Genomic DNA, 18,161 nt, shown 5'->3' on the forward strand with positions numbered 1-18,161 from the left:
AGCGGCTTGACTTCACCCCCGGAGGTGCACTCCTTTGTCTCTTGAGACAGACAGATGCCAACAAATGGCACATGTAGGGGAAATACCAGAGGACAGGCAAGACAACTGGGCAAAAGCGGAGAATTGGGCAAAACCACAGAGTACTAAAAAAAAGCCTGGCTGTCACTCACTGTTTGCTGTTCAGGGATTAATGGGAAGTTTTTTCACTGTATGAAATGTGAAACTTGATCGCTGATAATCAAGCATTTGAGACTGTACAAGTAGATGACTGGCCCAGCCCTGTCAATAGGCAGAGTGACACAGGTGCCTCAGTAGGCAGGTGATGAGGAGGAGAAGGGAAAACAGCAGCAGTGGTGGATCTTGGGCTCTCAAATTCCAGCAGAGCCCTGTGCGAAGCCAAAATTTGGTTCCTGCTGCCTCTTGGTAAGGGGGAAATATGGCACAGCAGAGAAAGGAAAGGAATACGTACGTCAAGCAAGCTTGTTAGGAGACGGTAAATGTTCGCTGGTTTGCACAGACTGTTAACTGCTTCCTAGGAAACAGGTGGCCCATTAGAACCAACAGGATAATCCTACTGCCCAAATTGGAAGATGTGGGGAAAATAAAAACAAACCCAAAGCAACCCAGTCTCTCACTAATTCTGTTTCTTAGCTCTTAATTTTGTTGTGTTTAAGGTTGTGAAATTTCTTGTACACATTAGAAATCAAAGCAGCCACGAATGCTTCTCCATCTGCTAGCCCACTGCACTCAAGAAGTTCTCAGTGAACTAAATCCAGCAGAGATAAAGAGTTTTAAATAGATAACAAATTGGATAATTAAAAAAGATGTGGATTACACAGAGTAGTAGAGAAGCAAACAAAGCAGGAAAAGCGTGGAAGGGAAGTCATTTGGTATTAGTATACATGCTGTGTTTGGTACGAAGTTGTAAGTGGGGCAGAGGGAGGGGGTTAAATATGCTCTCTCTTCCTGTTTCTGTAAATGCAAATAATAATTTTTAAAAAAGTAGTTCTCAGTAAACTGGACCTGTTGTTCCGGTTTGTCTGGTCCCATCAAACTGGAACCACAGGGATTTAAAGAATGATGAGTTTCCCTGCCCAAAAGATGTCTCCTTCCCCTTCCTCACAAATTGCTGCTGCAGTCGCTGTTAGCTGTGCGGGGAGTACTATAGTGACAACTAATGGCAGTATGACAAGTACTACAGCGATGTATTTAAAACATCTGTCAACGCATGAAAAGAGGGGACATAAACATGATAAAAACTAAAAGGAAATTCCCAGGTGTTCCTATCAAGAGAAGAGCTATGTTTAAACAGAAATCTGCATTTTCAACAAGGTAAACTAACACATAATGATATATATATGTATTGTGTGAATGCTCCCTTAGCCAACCATGGTATGAAGTCAGTGTTATGAGATATGGTGTAAGAATGCAGCCTGTCCTATGCACACTTGAGAGTAACTCTGCTGAAATTAATACGACTTCAGAATAGACACACTCAGGACTGCACATTTATTTTATTTGAAATTTACATATATCTGTTCATAAACTATATCACAGTGGTTTACAGATTTAAAATACAACAACACAATGCCCCATTGAAGCGGGACAATAAGAGAAAGAAACACAAAACAGCACAGGCCAGCTGAAATAAACAGGATTATTGCTTTGCTTTTCTCATTTAGCCAGCAGGAAGGCGGTGACAGTAGAACCATTTCTTGGAAAGCAGTTCCTCTTATGACTTCCTCATTAGACAGAAGCTGGACCAAGCCATTGTTGTAAGTTCTTCCTATGAGGGAGGCTCATATAGGAGGAGACATCCCTTGAGGAAACCAGGCTGATCACCTTTTAAAAGTCATAATCAGCACTTCAAAGTGATTGCAGAAATATGGTAGTGCAGATGGCTCAAAACAGGCAATGTGGTATTCAACACCTCGTGCCAGTCAACAAGCAGGCTGCCATAAGCTGCACTAGTTTGAAGTTTCCAGTTGTCCAGCCTTGCGGTTATGTCCTGACTTCTAGGCCTCTTTATTTGGTCCTCAAAACTCCACTGTAGACAGCTTCTGTAGTAAGCATAAGCCCTGAGGTATTGTTCCTTTATGCCTTGAGACTTAGGAGCTCCACTTCTGTTTCCATGGCCATCAGCAAAAACCTCTGTCTTAGCAGCCCCTAGAGAGACAAGGAGCACACGGTCATTGTTCAACTGAGAAAACAGATGAGTGAGGGCAACAGATACAAACTCATGGTGGAATCAGGCCTGTCTTGGGTCACAAGGCCCACGTTGCCTTTGGTTACAAAATAAACATGCATTTCCCAGCATGCTGGAGAGGGGCTCTCTGAAAACACTTTCTCCTAGCTGGAGATGATGATGATGATGATAAATTTTATATCCCACCCATCTTGCTGGGTTTCCTCAGCCACTCTGGGTGGCTTACAACATATATAAAAACACAACAAAGCATCAAATATTAAAAAAAACAAAATATCCTACACGGGCAACAAACAAACCAATAAATCAATAATAACAATAACAATAATAAACAGTTTACAGTTATACCCAAATTAAAATAACCGCCAACCCCAATGAAACATTTAACCAACATCAACCCGACACAAAAACAAAACAAAACAGAGAAACCAAAATTGGAAGTGTTTAAAACATTTTAGCCAATTGCCCCAACCCAAGAGCTGTTCCAGCAATGTCCCTCCGGCCTCCCAGGAGCCTCTTTTGGGAAGAACACAAAGCGGCTTCAAATCAGTGTGAAGGTAAGTACAAATATGCATCCATGAATACAAGGGAATAATACAAAAATGAAATTAAAACAACAGCGACAATGTAAATGGAAAAACAATTGTACTGTGTATTTTGGGTCTATGGATCACAAGAAAGTTTTGTGTGTGTGTGTGTAAATAAAAAAACAATACAGTGCCATGCATTCCTCTCATTACCTTGCGGAAATCCCTCTTTCTCCTTTCAGCCTCCTCTTTCATCTTCTTCATCTCTTCCTCCCACTCCTCCTTCAGCCGCTGGATGCCTTCCTCATTATGTCGCTTCTTATCCTCCATCATTTGCTCCAGGTTGGCCAGCTCCTGCTCCAAAAGCCTCTGTTGCAGCTGGGTTGCTTCAACCTGAGCACGCTGGGCTGTGGTCCAGGGAAGAAACAGAGGCAGTGATTTGCTGGCAGTCAGATCAGGCATCCAAGGTGAATAATCTGGAGGAACCCTCTACGCTCATATGAACCTGGCTGTCTGCGTGCGCTATAATTTTCTGCTCAGGCCTCCCTCTGGGGCTTGCCATTGCACTGGTGGATCTAGGCCAAGATTTCCCCAAGTGGCAGATGTTAATCCCCTGGGATCGACAGGAATGTGCAACAGGTAAATAAAGACCAAGGGGCAGAAAGGTGGTAGAAAAGGGCCTAGGAAACACAAGAGTTTACAAGGTATAGAAAAAATAAATAGGAACTATTATGCCTAGAAATAAAGGGCATGGGTACAGGGTCCACCTTCCTTGCCAGTGAGGAACCCCTGAATTTAATAAGATGGTTCCACAATACAGTACAATAGTATTCTCAGAGCATGCTGCTTTATTGCTAAAAAGTGATGCATAGGTGCAGTGTTTCACTTTTTAAATAATTGCTTTTGCAGCATTGAAGAAATAACCCCCACTGTCAGGGGACTGCCATCGGAACAGGGGAGGGAGGCAGGTGGAGCCTCCGAAGCGCCTGAGGAGCAGTTCCTCTTCCAGCAGTGGGAAAAGCCACACCTCCAATGGAGAAGAGAGGGAAGGGGCCAGCCAAGCGAGGAAAGGGTGCTGCTGAGAGCCCCAGCTCCTCACCTCGCCAGGCTGGCCAGGAGGGACGCACGCCACTTCCATCGCTCAGCTTGCGCAGAGGGGTGAAAGGCATGGAGGGGAGGAGGAGGCTTGGGGTGCCAAAGTTCTTATGTTGGGGGAGAAGCCGGAAGGGGCCGTTCCCGGATTCTGCAAGTGACTAAGACGGACATGAACTTTGTAGATCTGCACTATAAATAGTTTGCACAATAAAACCTGTAAAAGACAGGTCGGTGTCTTGCCTGGTTACACACGAGCAACCACCATCACATCTGACACCCACACTGCACTTTCCCCTCATTTACATTCCTAAGAAGCAGTCAATTACAACTTTATAAACTCATCAAGGTGTCAATGAACTCAGGGTTTGGGGAAACCCTGATCTGGACTTTTGAACAGGGTCCCAAACTTAGGTTTCCAGCTGGTTCTGGACTACAATTCCAATAATTGTAACCACTGGCCCTGCTAGCTAGGGATGATGGGAGTTGTAGTCCAAAAACAGCTGGAGACCCAAGTTTGGGAAACCCTGCTTTAGAACCTCACCATGCTGTTATCTTCTGGACACCAATTAAAACCTTTGGTGTCCCCACACTTACGGTGGCAATTAAGCTGTGGTATTCATGAATTATAGCACTTCTGTTTGCCCAAATCTGTACCTTCAATTTCTTTCTCTTTGCCACTCAAGGCATTGTCCATGTGAAGGATAGATTTTGCCACCATCTCCTTGGATTTCAGGAATTCTTCGAGAGCTCTGTCTGCCTGATAATACATTGGGAGCAAAAGTTATTAATTTTGCCAAAAGATGAGGAAACTGAATATTCTGTCCTGTTGGAATTAAAGACCCAAAGGTAGTATATGACGTAAGCGTATACTACATAAAAGTATACTAATACTAATACTAATACTAATAAAAGTAGTTTACTAATACTAATAAAAGTAGTTTATTGACACGCTGAGAAACTGATGTTGTTTACTCATTGAAAGATATATATCCAGCCTTTTAGAACAGATGTCCTCACAAGGTAACGGAGAGAAATCATCACAACTAAAAACAACAACTATATCCCTTAAAATGAGCCAGAAAAGAACAGTAAAAAAAAAACAAACCACCAGTGATATAACTGTTAGGATTCTTGCTCTGTGTTTGCAGTCATGAGATTGTTGTCTATCACATGACAGTGTATGTTTTCATTCCACAGTGTGGGAAGTGATGGAGATAGGATGTTTTGGTATTACTGTGTTCCATGAAGTGGGACTATTGTCCTTTGTTCTTTCTCTCTTTGCTGTCTGATGAGAAAGAAGAAGGAGCTAAAGCAGAATTCTCCGAGTGTATTATATGTAAATAAAGTAGATTAGCCAAAATGCTGTGCTACTGTGTTCCATTACGCAAACTGCAAATACTCTGAGGATCCCTAACTGTGCTGATGCTTCTTGGTATCAGTCGCTGTGATGTTCGGGCTAAAGAAAGCTTTTGAAACTCCCGAATGATCGACCAGGAGGGAGAGAACATGCCAGTTGGGCATATGTCTCTGCCAGGGTCCTACACGTGAGTAGGATGATCCTAACAATAACAATTGATAAAAGTTAATAAAATGTGGATCGGCATTAAAAATGTTTCGAAGTATTTGTAAAACTCACTAAGGAGAGGACAATTTTCAGACACGTTTGTGATTGCTATCAATCCTGCAATGAGAAGATTCCTCTTCAACCAGTTTAGTACCTTTGCATCTTTACCCCCAACTGGTGAATTCAGTGGGACATACTCCCAAGTAATCATGCATTAGATTGCACTGTAAGTCTGCCCTCAGTCAGCAACAGGATCCCCACCTCTCTGAGTGTCACAGAAGTGCTTCTCTTCCTGTCCTACCTGAACCCCTTTTCCCTCAAATGCATCATACTTCTCCTTTATTTCGTTCATCTTGGCAAGGAAGCGCTTATAGCCTTCAGGCACTGCGTAAATCCCCTCCTGGATCTCAGATACCAGGTCCAGGGAAAGAAAGCGCAGCACATCACGGCAGCGGTCCAAAGACACCTTCTCATTTCTTTCGCAGAATGCCTTCTTTTTCTGATTCAACTTATTCTACCGGACGAAAACAGAACAAAGCAGCAGAAAGATGACACGTTAGCAATGATGAAAAGTTTCCTCCCCAGTGTACTATACAATGGGAAGACATACTAAGGCCACATACTAATACGTTTTTATATTTGTTAGAAGCTGCCCAGAGTGGTTGGGGCAACCTGGTCAGATGTGAGGGATACTGTTGTTGTTGTTGTTTACACTACAAAATTCAATCAGTGTGAAATTGACTTAACTGAAATAGTTATGTCAAGACACACACACACACAAATGTGGGAACTGTCTGCAACTGCAATAATAATTTATTACTTATATGCCACCCATCTACAGTAACCACTTCTGGGCAACTTCCAACAATTATGAAGCCACAGTAAAACATTTTATAGCACCGATTTTTGTGGTTTTACTGTTTATGTCACTGTTCTTCTGTTGTGATTTTTAATCTGTGTTTTTAATGATAACGCTTTATTTTTATGCGAACTGTTTCGAGGTCACGTGTGACCAAAAGTGATATATAAGCATATTAAATAAATAAATGGACATGGGCTAAAGTGCAGGCAGCTGATAAGGCACTAAAGAGAACACACCTCAAGCTCCTCTTGAAATTGTTTAACATTGTCCCCAAAGGCACGGGCTATGAAGACGTCAATGGCCTCCCTCTCACACTTGGCATGTGCCCTCAGCAGCTCTTCAAGAGTGTCGGTCGGCAGCTGCAGCAGCTGCTGCATCCGTTCTTCATAACAGGAAATGGCGTCATGCACAGCAGCCGAATTCTCAATCTTGGACAAGGCCAGCACTGCGTTTTGCAAGCAGGGCACGTCCCCACTATTGATAGCATTGACATAGGTCTTTGCCAGGCTTGCGAGCACTGAAAAGGGAAAGATTGTTGAAGCCAAATAATCAAAGGTAATAGACGTTGAATGCACGGCTTGATTAACCTCCTTACGCTGAGAAAGAATTTGCAGACCCAAACTGCCTTGCAGTGTCCGCCCACATCAGCAAGAAAGTGAGGACCAAGTATTCTGTATCTCTTGTGTCATGCAAGAACAGGATCAGGATCTTGCACCTAATGTAGTATAAAGTAATCCCATTTGTTTTCAGAAGAAGGGTTCTAGCCTTCGTAGCTACAAATAAGAGCTTGAAGACGTGAAAAAGCAGAGGGGGATGAGGACCACCATCCAATTCCCCCTCTCTCATAGTTACTTTGCTCTGCTCTACTTCCCGCCCCCTATAAATCTCAGGCCTAATTGGATCCCTCTGTGCTGGACTCTGGTTCTTGCCCTTTGTGCTTCTTCTAAAATTGAAACTCTTTTTAAAAAAAATTAAAAACCTACACTGAAAGCAGAATAAATAATGAAAATCAAACCAATTCATTTTATTTGCATAATTTATGCAACAGAATTTGCGTGTTCTCGTTGCAGAATGGGGAACCTGTGACCCTCCAGGTGTTGCTGGACTGAAACTCCATCACGCTTGGCCATTGGCCATGCTGACTGAGGATTTGGGAGGGCCACAGATTCCCCATCCCTGCCCTAGGAACAAAGAGCAGGTTAGAGGGTGCTGCAGCAGGCTGACCATTTCCAAATGCCAGGGCAACAGTACAGTGGTGCCCCGCAAGACGAAATTAATTCGTTCCGCAAGTTTTGCCGTCTAGCGAATTTTTCGTCTTGCGAATTAGTATTTAGACAAAGGAAACAAAGTCGCAAGACGTTTTCGTCTTGCGAAGCAAGCCCATAGGGAAATTCGTCTTGCGAGGCAACTCGCAAACGGAAAAACCTTTCGTCTAGCGAGTTTTTTGTCTTGCGAGGCATTCGTCTTGCGAGGTACCACTGTATAACAAAACAACTCATTGTTTGGGATTAGCGAATCTGTCCATTTCAACTTTCCTTTGTTTCTCATCTCTCCACCGTTTTCACCTGCTGGCAAAGGTGCTTTCAGCAGACAATCAATTGGGCCAGAGCAGAACTAGCCCTTCATATGGTTGGAGGGGGGAACCCCATTGGTTTCTGATGTCACCTGATCCCTGCTGGACTGCTAACTTCAGCCATCTAAAATGGTCAGGCCAACAGCTCCTTACACCTTCATGTTGTTCTGGTGACAAAGGTTCCGTCCACCACCAGTTTGACAGCTGTTATTGGCACCATAACGAAGCTGGGCAAAGCTATATTGGGCTTGATTCAAAGTGCAACACAGGTAATTGACCAACACTAAAGGGTTTAAGAGCACACCTCCATGACGTTCTGCAGCACAATCAATACACTGCTCCTTATGGCTTCAATGAAAGAAAGCTTCCTACATCCCCCAAGCCTACAATTTTGCTGGAGCTTCCTTACTCGTTCCAGTCACAACTCGGTCTCCTGGGATCATCTTGGGTCGCGATGTTTCCCAGATATGTTGGCAGAAATGAGCCATTGGTACCAAGAAATCTTCCTCCAAATCCTTTTCTTTCAGTTCCTCTAGCAGATGCAACTTCTTCCTGTTAGTTGGACGGTCAAATATGAAACATTTCCGTGAAGGAAAGAAACTGTGGATGCATGACCTGGCCATGTTGTGCTTCTGGATGTGCTCAGCATCACCTAAGAGAAAAGACGAAGAAAGGGTGTGGGTAGGGGGGGCGGTGCAGTTCTTTGTTAGTATTGTGCCGACCTAAAGTTCCAGAATGCACTAGAATCCCTCTTGCAATACAGTGACAGTCTGCAGGTGTCATTTGGTTTCTCTAATCCAGGTGTAGGGAATCTGTGGCCTTCCAGATGTTGCAGAACTACAACTCCCAGCAACCCCAGCAAGCATACTCTGTCATCAGCGGGTAGCGATGCCCAGAACACCTTTCAAAATCTCCCTGCTGAGCAGAAAACTCAATCGATTAGAAGGAGGTAAGTGGAAACAAGAAGGGCCAAGGAAGGATCTGTCCTGATGTTGCATTTGGTTTCGGCTACCGCACCTTGCAGAAATCTCAAGGCGTTCTCCAGGTACTTGTCTGCACTGATAGGGCGTCCGTTTAGCTGCAGCTGCAGTGTGAAATCCCGCAAGGCCCAAACCAAGTCTGGGAAGAATCGGCCAAATTCGGTGAAATTCTCCTCTTCTTGGCCATCCCCGGAGGGATATTTTGCTCTGATTGCTTTTGTCAGCTCAGTGACATAGCTGGAGCTTGCTAAGGAAAAGGACTGCAAGGTTATTGTTGGGCTTTGCAATCTGAACTTCTCCCAAGTCATGAATCGGCTGGAACGGTTTGTGTCTCTACCTGTGATTTCCTCACTGTGGGCACACAGTAGAGGTCTGGGCAAGGCTTTGGGGCTGAACCTGGCCCGAACCCCTCCTGGCATATCTTGCTTTACACATTAGGGCCCATTTCCATTCCTGCTTGCTTCGGGGGTTCCTAGATGCCCTTCTTCAGCTGCCTGCCAGTGAAGCACACTTCAGGGAGTTCCCAACAGGAACTGCAGCTGAAGGTGAAACTACATGACCTTAACTCTGTAGGCCTGCCATTTAATGCAAGGTGTCCCACGCACACACAAATTGACAGTGCAGTGTGAGAGATACAGATCAGGATCCTGGGACAGGAGACATTTAACCCTTCGCTCTCCCTGCAATCCCAGTCTTGACCAGGAGCCTCATACCTGCAATGAGCACTGCAAAATAAAGTGGGGCAAAGATCCAAGTCAATGGTGCCTTTTTGCCATGCAAATTGTGATATGTCATAGAATCATAGAATCGTTGAGCTGGGAGGGATCCCAAGGGTCATCTAGTCCAACCCCCTGCAATGCAGGGAACGCTAAAGCACCCATGACAGATGCTTTAAAACATCCAAGGAAGGAGAGTCCACAACCTCGCGAGGGAGACCATTCCACTGTCAAACAGCTCTGACAGACAGAAAGTTCTTCCTGATGTTAAGTCGGAATCTCCTTTCTTGTAACCTGAATCCACTGGTTCGGGTCCTAGCCTCTGGAGCCGGAGAAAACAAGGTTGTCCCCTCTTCCGTGTGACAACCCTTGAGAGATCTGAAGATGGCTTTAGTATCTCCTCTCGGTCTCCTCTTTTCCAGGCTTTTCGCACCCAGATCCTGATCCAATCTGAATCAGGACCACAGCAGGGGTAACCGGTTAAAGCCCTTGGCTCCTCCGTACTGAAGTCCTGTTCTGGATTGGGACACCAGGCAGGTGCTTGTGGTGGGGGTTTTTTGTGGAGAATGAGGACCCTATACTCAACTACAGTGGTGCCTCGCAAGACGAAAAGAATCCGTTCCGCGAGTCTCTTCGTCTTGCGGTTTTTTCGTCTTGCGAAGCAAGCCTATTAGCGGCTAAGCGGATCAGCTGATAAGCGGCTTAGCGGATCAGCTGATAAGCAGCTTAGCGGATCAGCTGATAAGCGGCTTAGCGGTCAGCTGTTAAGCGGCTTAGCGGTCAGCTGTTAAGCGGCTTAGTGGCTCAGCTGTTAAGCGGCTTAGTGGCCCAGCTGTTAAGCGGCTTAGCGGATCAGCTGATAAGTGGCTTAGCGGCTTGGGAAAAAGGGGGGGAAAGGAAAAAAACCCTGCAGGAACTCGCAAGACATTTTCGTCTTGCGAAGCAAGCCCATAGGAAATTCGTTTTGCGAAGCACCTCCAAAACGGAAAACCCTTTCGTCTAGCGGGTTTTCCGTCTTGCGAGGCATTCGTCTTGCGGGGCACCACTGTATCCAGTTGTGTTCATGGGTGGTCTGACCCTCATCTATTCATTCCGAAAGCACAAACCCAGGGATGGGTGGACATTTGGCCCTCCAGATGTGGCTGAGCAAACAACTCCCATCCTGGGACTGATGGGAGTTGGAGTCCACCAACACCTGGAAGATCACAGGCTCCCCATCCCTGCCCTGCCCCAGTGACCTGCTCACCTGATCCTTGGCAGGCTGCCTGCCCCACCCCCATCAGCTACATGCCCTGCATGTTTCCTTGCCCCCCCCCCCACCCCGGACTCCCCCAGCACTTTGTGTTCCAAGACAGACCTGGAAAGGGAAGGTTTGCTCCACTTGCAACTACACCAAAAGCTTTCTCCCCCCCCCCCCCAGGAAGTGCTGCCCTACACAGACATCCAGCTGCCACATGGTCCTGCCTTCCCAGTCTTGTGAGGCTGGTTGGAACTGATGGTGCCGCAAAAAGGATACTGGAGCTTCTCTATGGCCGTTTCGTCAATGGTGCCCATGCTGTTATACACCAGGGTGCTGCTGAGAAGAATGGCCAGGGCAAAGATCCAGGAATCATTCTCCATGCCTCCCTGAAACAGATACAGACATTTTTTTAAAAGACTTCTCTTCGAAGCCTCCGATACCCGAAATCCTGATGCCCCATTCTCATCTGCAGCTCTTTCCTTTGGGACCTGCATGTGCAAAGCAGCTGCTTTGAGATTTGTGTTGTTGCTTCTGTTGCACTAGGCGAAGTCGTTGCAAACCGTGACTTGCTTGCAGTTGTTCAGACTGCATTTGGAAGGCTTGTGGTGCTTAGCCGTTGTGCGCATTTCACAACTGTGGGCACGTGCCCCAGGAAGAGCTAAAGCATATTTATTTATTTTCTATTACTGTGTATATCGTGCCACTCAATCCTTGGGCTTGTAACAGAATTTGGTATTGGGCACAGGAATCAAGCACGTTTTTACTTAAAATGTTGAAGCCAGCTTCTAGCCCCTAAGGTAAGTGTAAGGAACCTTTTTGACTATGAAGAACTGCTGACCCACAGCAAAAATCAATTGGGGGAAGCTGTCAAAAGGGCACAGAGCTAGACCCCAAAGTAGATACAGTGGTACCTTGGTTTGCATACGTCTTGGTTTGCATACGTTTTGAATTACAAACACATCTAACCTGGAAATGCGTGTTCCGGTTTGCAACCTTTTTTTGGATTACAACCCGTGGTTTTTTTTCCGGATTACAAACAATTTTGGGGGCGGAGGCCCCATTGGCAAAAGTGCACCTTGGATTACAACCTGTTTTGGTTTACAAACAGACCTCCAAAACGGATTATGGTTGTAAACCAAGGTACCACTGTATTGGCAAATTTTTCCAGCATGACAGGGTTGCATAGTGCAGTGGTTTTCAACCTTGAATGATGGTCGGGGTGCTGCGGGCAACACTGGCCTCTGTCCCGCATTCCTTCCCTCCCTCCTCTCTCGTCTCTGCCTCCCAAAGGCTTGCACATCTGCTTGTTGCAGCAGCCCTGGCTACAAGCTCCCCAGGCAAATGGTGCCTCTGGGACTGGCCATGGGGTCCTTCCCAGGCCCCTGTGGGGCAGTGTGAGGACAGGGGGCAACTCAGAGGCCAGGGGCAGCAGCTGCCCAGAGGACTCCCAAGGAGACAGAAGAGATAGGCTGAGGGAGGGTGTTCCCACAAGGGAGGATGTTTGAAAAGGGGTGTGGGGCTGCCGGTTCTGCAGGCCAAGGGGTGACATAACTGGACTCCTGAGCCCCATTAGGGTGCCATAGAAATAATGTACTTGGTCAAGGGAGCTGTGGACTCAAAAAGGTTGAAAACCTCTGGCATAGTGCTTTCTCTCTGTGCAGCATCCTGTCTCATTCTCTCTCTCTCTCTCTCTCTCACACACACACACATACAGAGACATGGGTCCCATTTATGTGGTCCTGAAAGTAAGAGCAGACCCCTTTACCTTCCCATGTTTGGCTAGCAAGGAAGTAAGAAAGGGACCTTTCTCCTATGGGACGCAGAATGCTGAACTCACAGAAGTTTGGTTATTCTCCCCCCTTTACTGTCACCTGATAAATCTTCTTCTGCAGCAGCTTCTAATTTATCTGCTACACAACATTTTCTATTCTGGCTCTTTCAGGTGTTAATTCAATGTATTGACTGTCAAAATTATACATTTTTTACAGATTGGTTCATATTTCTTGATTAATAGTGATATCGTGTCCTTATTCATTTGGAAAGCTCCCTTGACTTCCTCTGTTTTTATACATTCATACATAAAATGTGCTGAAGGTTGAAATAATAATATAATATTGTGGGGTTCCATCAGTGTCCCATCCACTGACCACCTGCACCAAGACCTCTCTAGTTTCTACATTTTAATAAAGAATAGCCATAGGGTTTTAAAACATTTTTTCCCCTCCAGAATCTTACTTTTTCCTACTACAGTGGAACCTTGGAAGCTGAACACCTGTAAACTCAAAGGTTTCAGTTCCCAAACAATTGAAAACTAGAAGTGATTGTTCTGGTTTCTGAATGATTTTCGGAAGCCGAATGTCCGGCGTGGCTTCTGCGGCTTCCGAATGGGTGCAGGATTCCATCTGACTTCCAGGTATGGCTGTACCAGTTTCTGAGATACAAAGACATTCCCAAACGTGTGACACAGGGATGTCAGATAATTCACATAAATATCATCCCCCACTGCTGGCCACCAGCTCAACGTATTTTGAGGCTCTTTTGAAAGAGCTAGTCCTCCACAGCTCCCCCCCCCAGCTGCCATCTCCCCCAGCTCACCTTCTGCACATCACCCAACCCTTCTGTGTCCAGTAACACCAGGGTGAAGTCAGGCCTTTTGGGATGAGGGAGGCACCACATCCAGATTCCCTTGGTCTGCGCCTGCACTGTGGTACCCAGACAGAAACCTGAGGAAGGAGCAGACAATGATTCCCATCAAGAAAGCCAGAGCTCCCAAGGCTTTGATCCTTTGCACAGTTCCTCAGGATTTAGCCTCATTGAACCCAACGAGGCTCACTTCTGAGGATCAGGCTGCAAGATCACTTTACTCCCTAGGCTATTTTGGCTTAAACCCAGAATCAAAGTAGATATGTTGGGAAAGAAGCCAAGTCTGTGTAACCCCATTTACTTATACTGATGCTCCTTATTACTCTCGCCTGTTGAAATTTAGATTGGAGGCTCCCCAGGGCAGGGACCTATTGGCGATTTTATTTGAAATACACCATGCACATTGATAAGTCTATATAAATATTCCACGACAGCCATTACTCCTCTGTCTCTATGCTTCTCCCTAGGCTAGGCAGAAAACCCAGGGGCCCTGAAAGCCAATTCCAGCTGTAGCAGATGTCATTACTTTGCTCCAAACAGTGCTGGATTAAGGGTGGTGAAAGTGGTTCCCCTGCACAGGGCAATGAACCGAAGGGGTGCAAAATTGTGAAGCTCCATAATTGAGAAGATCTGTTTTGGGGTTTTAGCCTCGCTCAGGGAGGTCAAAATATTATTGAAGTCTGCCCCTGCTCCCAAGAGGCCTCATGCAAAGCTACTAGACTCCAGCCCTTCCCTGGAGTAACGGGGATTATTCATGAAGCCAGTCACCTTTTCTCTTGCCAGCAAGCCTGTTCATGAGGTAGGACTTGCCAGTGCGGTACAACCCCGCAATGGCCACCACCACCACCGGCTGGCGGATCCTGGCAAGCACCTCTGCAGCCTCCCGGTTCACCACAAGCTTCCCATCCGGCATGTTCTCAATTAGGCAAACAGGAGCCTCCATGTGGACCTGCCCTGGGGCCATCGTGCAAGAGAAGATGGGTCTGCAAAAGAAAAACAGAGGAGCTCACAACACAGTGGAAACTCAAGTGTGTCTCTGCCTATTAGTGAGCCAGCATTTCCCAAACTTGGGTCTCCAGCTGTTTTGGGACTACAGTTCCCATCATCCCTGACCACTGGTCCTCCTAGCTAGGGATGATGGGATTTGTAGTCCAACAACAGCTGGAAACCCTGGAGTGAGTGAATAAGTGAAACCTGACTTGGCAGGGCAAGACGTTAGGAACAGCACAGATCACGTTGCCCAGATCACCATTCTCAGGATAGCTGTGACAAGTCTACACCTGTTCTAGAGGTTTGAGGTCCTTGGCATCAGATGCTGACACTGAAAGCCATAGGTGGGGGGGGGCGGTTTATTTGCCATGCAGGGGCATCTTGCCTATAGGGGCTAGTGGCACAGGGTGCCAGGGAAGAGGCGGAGGCTGGACATGGTGAGCTGGCATCAGCTCACTGCCCTCGCCCACCTCGCTGAAGCAGCACTGCACCTGCAGCCTCCGCCTCTTCCTCGTTGGAGGGATCTTTGCACCAGGCGTCAGATATACTTAAGACGGCCCTGTTGCTATGCACCTTGCCCAGTAGTGTAAATACACTGGGTTGGCTAGAAGTTAAAATATTTCCTTATTTTTATGATAGCAGAAGAGACAGAAGAGCAAATGCCTATTTCTTGAAGGTGAATGACTGCCACCTTTTATTTTATGTACTGACACTAAAAATAATTAACATTTTTTTCACATTGCTGATCTATTAGCGGGAGGGCTGTGTATAGAATTACAACCTTTTAAACTGATTTTGGGAGGAAATTGATCTAATATGCAGGCCCCTTTTTTTTAAGTACAGTACATGAGTCAAACATCATTTTATTAATACAATAAAATACACTCTTCTAGTCTGATATATGTTACAAAATCAAACTAGAAAAAGGGAAGGAGTTTTAAGATCTTTATCAGAGGCATGCGCTGTCATAACAAAAATGTGCTGTTTTTAATGGAGTCCAGGTTTTCCTTCCAATACAATTCTACCAGTGAATCAGATTTGCAGATTGACAGCAGGAACCTTGCAAAGCTTACTCAGAAGTAAGGCCCACTGCTTTCAAGGAGGGAATACAAAGTGTGTTCAAGCTTGCAGCCTTCCAGTGCAATCCTCCCTCTCTCTCTCTCTCTCTCCCTCCCTCTCCCTCTCTCTCTGTCTATATATACAGTATATATATTCAGAAGTAAGGACTGTATAGAATGCTTACACATTACTCCCATATACATTTACACGGGAATAAGTCCCGCTGAATACAGTGGAGCCCATTTCAGGGTAGACACAGATGGTGCTATTGATAGATTTACTGTATTAGCATGGGAGAGCAAAATTCACTTTAAACCCTTTTCTAAAAACTGCGCACTTCCGATTTCGCCCTTGCAAAGATTGGGGGAGGGGCGCGGAAAGGCTGACTTAACCCTTTCCCTGCCTGCCAGTTGCTTTCCCACAAAATCACCCCCGTCCACTTTCCCACCCTCCCCGGCCAAATCCCAGCGCCTTGACAGCAATGAACTGACCGGTTTCGTACCTTCTTCGTGGAAGGCTCGGATTACTCGCTCTGGATCTCTTTCTTGGAAAGCGCCCCTCTCTCTTCCTTTATTCTCTGCCTGGCGATTTCACCTCTGCAAAGATCCAACGCTAGTCACAGCAGCAGCAGCAAGCAAAACCTCGAAGGAGATGGCGAGGAAATCGGGCTCGTTTCGCCCGAGCCCAATGGAAGGTGGCACCGGGCAGGCGGAGCAGAGGGCGAGGCTCATAAGTCAAGTGAGAAAAGTCCAGAGATTTCCTCGAGCAGAATTTCCCCTCCTTTTTGTTTGCTAGAAGCCCCAAGATCTGCCAATCCGAACCTGGTGCAAAGAAACATTAAAAAGACAAGGCACTTAGCATTAAAAAATGCCGAGCCCAGACATATATTTCGGAGTCTTTACTCCCCGCTTACCAGCGGAAGGTCTCCAGGCGTCTTCTTGCAAGTATATTAAAAACACGTTAAAGTTGGCCATCAGTGCAATAGTGCAGTAGTTGTTACTTGGAGAGGTTCGAAGGGGTGTGTGAACCTCTCCGCCCCACCCCGCTTCTAAGACAGGGCTTGGCAACCCAGCGCCCCCCCCCCAATGTTTTGGACTCGGAAGTTCATCCCCCCCCCCCACCTTACAGTTAGTTATCCTGGCCGGGACAGGCAGGAGTCCATCAAAATCTGGACAGAGCCACGTTCAGGAATTATTTGAGCCCCGCAATAATCCACTTCTGGTTACAACCCCCAAACTTTGCCAGGGAGCAAAGTTCAGGCATTGCAAACCTGCCCTGCCCACCTAAGCATCTCTAGAATCCTGGTGCCCCCCCCCCCCCGACATACAATTCGTATTATTCAAAAAGTGAACTCCTATTCACGTAGAGGAAGCCTAAAAGCCCATTAACTGTTAATAAATCGTTCTCAAGTTGCCCCCCTTAAAAATCAAATTGCCCATCTGTGTGGCGTGTGCCCCACGTTGGGAACCACGGCTTTAGACAAAGGGCGGGTGAGGGGAAACGTGCTAGGAGTTTGCAAAATTATGCATGGCATGGAGAGAGCGGATAGAGACACGTTTTCCTCCCTCTCTCATGACCCCAGAACTCGTGGACATCCCAAGGAAGCTGAATGTTGGAAGATTCAGGGTGGATAAAAGGAAATGCTTCTTTGGGCAGCGCATAGATAAACTGGAACTCACTGCCACGGGAGGCAAGGACGGCCACCGATTTGGATATGGCTTTAAACGAGGACGAGACCACCTAGAAGGGGGCCAAAGGCGGCAAAATGCTCCTGACTCCCAGCTGCCTGGAACTGTTCCATCTCCTGAGAACAGGATGCTGCATCCAGACTCATGGGCGCCGCCAACAATGCGCCGCTTCCTGGCCAAGGGGGCGGGTTGGGCGGGAACGTGAGATTGGCCTGTCTGGGTGGCGAGATAGCGCAGGACCGAAAGTGAAAGCAGGCATCCAGCTGCCTCTTTCCTTCCAAGGCGAGCGGTTCCAGGAAATCAGAGCTTCTCACGCCCGGCTCGACATAGATCTCCCTGGCAACCGTGAAGACGAGGAAAAACCCTCCCGTCTCCAGACAAAAATAGGGACTTTTTTCTGAATTACCCTTGCAGCACTTTGATCCCAAACCGAATAAATCCCTGCGCAAAATGACTCGTTTGTGTGCGTTGCCCCGGGAGGGGGGGCATCGAGCGGTTAGTTCGTTTTAATTCTATTTTCTTTTCCCCCTTGTTGTAAATAAAATATGCCCTTTTTCCCTTATGGGGTATCCAAGAGCCCATATAGAGTCCTTACATAGGTTCCCTATTGGTAGGAGAAAATAACAGAGGCCAACCAGAGAATATTTGAAAAGCAAAGCAGCTAGTAAGCTTGATCTTTATTGATCTGTTGCAACAGGGTACTCCCTCACACGCAGGAGAGGAGGAGGACCCCCCCAAAATGCCCTGCAAGGGCTTATAAAGACTTTTGAAATTCCCATTCTCTAGATCAAGACCACCCCCAGAAACATTATGCATACATCACAGAAGATTCACTGGGAACCTATGTAAGGACTCTATATGGGCTCTTGGATACCCCATAAGGGAAAAAGGGCATATTTTATTTACAACACCCTCCACGTTGGGGGAAAGGCACTTGTGAGATTTTTCTGCCTCGGGGGCCAAATGAACTTGATTGGCCTTTGGTCTGAGTGGTGGAAAGGCACCATTTGCAGTCCCA

General features: G+C 46.5%; 2 protein-coding genes across 3 annotated transcripts in view; both read right to left on the minus strand.

Annotated features, from left to right (window-relative positions):
• LOC114603393 (guanylate-binding protein 1-like) overlaps window positions 1-16,088 on the minus strand; it is a 76,387-nt gene extending 60,299 nt beyond the window's left edge. The window contains exon 1 of the mRNA XM_077932183.1: window positions 15,958-16,088. The gene's annotated coding sequence lies outside the window, so the exon portion shown is untranslated. The remainder of the gene's footprint in view (window positions 1-15,957) is intronic.
• LOC114603390 (guanylate-binding protein 1-like) lies at window positions 1,496-16,088 on the minus strand. Of its 2 annotated transcripts, XM_077932184.1 has the most exons (11): window positions 15,958-16,088; window positions 14,175-14,389; window positions 13,359-13,486; window positions 11,040-11,149; window positions 8,845-9,044; window positions 8,237-8,479; window positions 6,491-6,771; window positions 5,694-5,906; window positions 4,483-4,585; window positions 2,947-3,140; window positions 1,496-2,166 (listed from the first exon to the last, which is right to left on the minus strand). In XM_077932184.1, exons 2-11 carry the CDS (start codon window positions 14,368-14,370, stop codon window positions 2,095-2,097), a joined length of 1,740 nt encoding a protein of 579 aa, XP_077788310.1. In that variant the 5' UTR covers window positions 14,371-14,389; window positions 15,958-16,088; the 3' UTR covers window positions 1,496-2,094. The 2 variants fall into 2 exon arrangements, with proteins under 2 accessions (XP_077788310.1, XP_077788311.1); XM_077932185.1 differs by lacking the exon at window positions 5,694-5,906.
• Window positions 16,089-18,161: the final 2,073 nt, after the last annotated feature.

The sequence above is a fragment of the Podarcis muralis genome, chromosome 7 (assembly GCF_964188315.1).
Source record: "Podarcis muralis chromosome 7, rPodMur119.hap1.1, whole genome shotgun sequence".
Classification (NCBI taxonomy): domain Eukaryota; kingdom Metazoa; phylum Chordata; class Lepidosauria; order Squamata; family Lacertidae; genus Podarcis; species Podarcis muralis.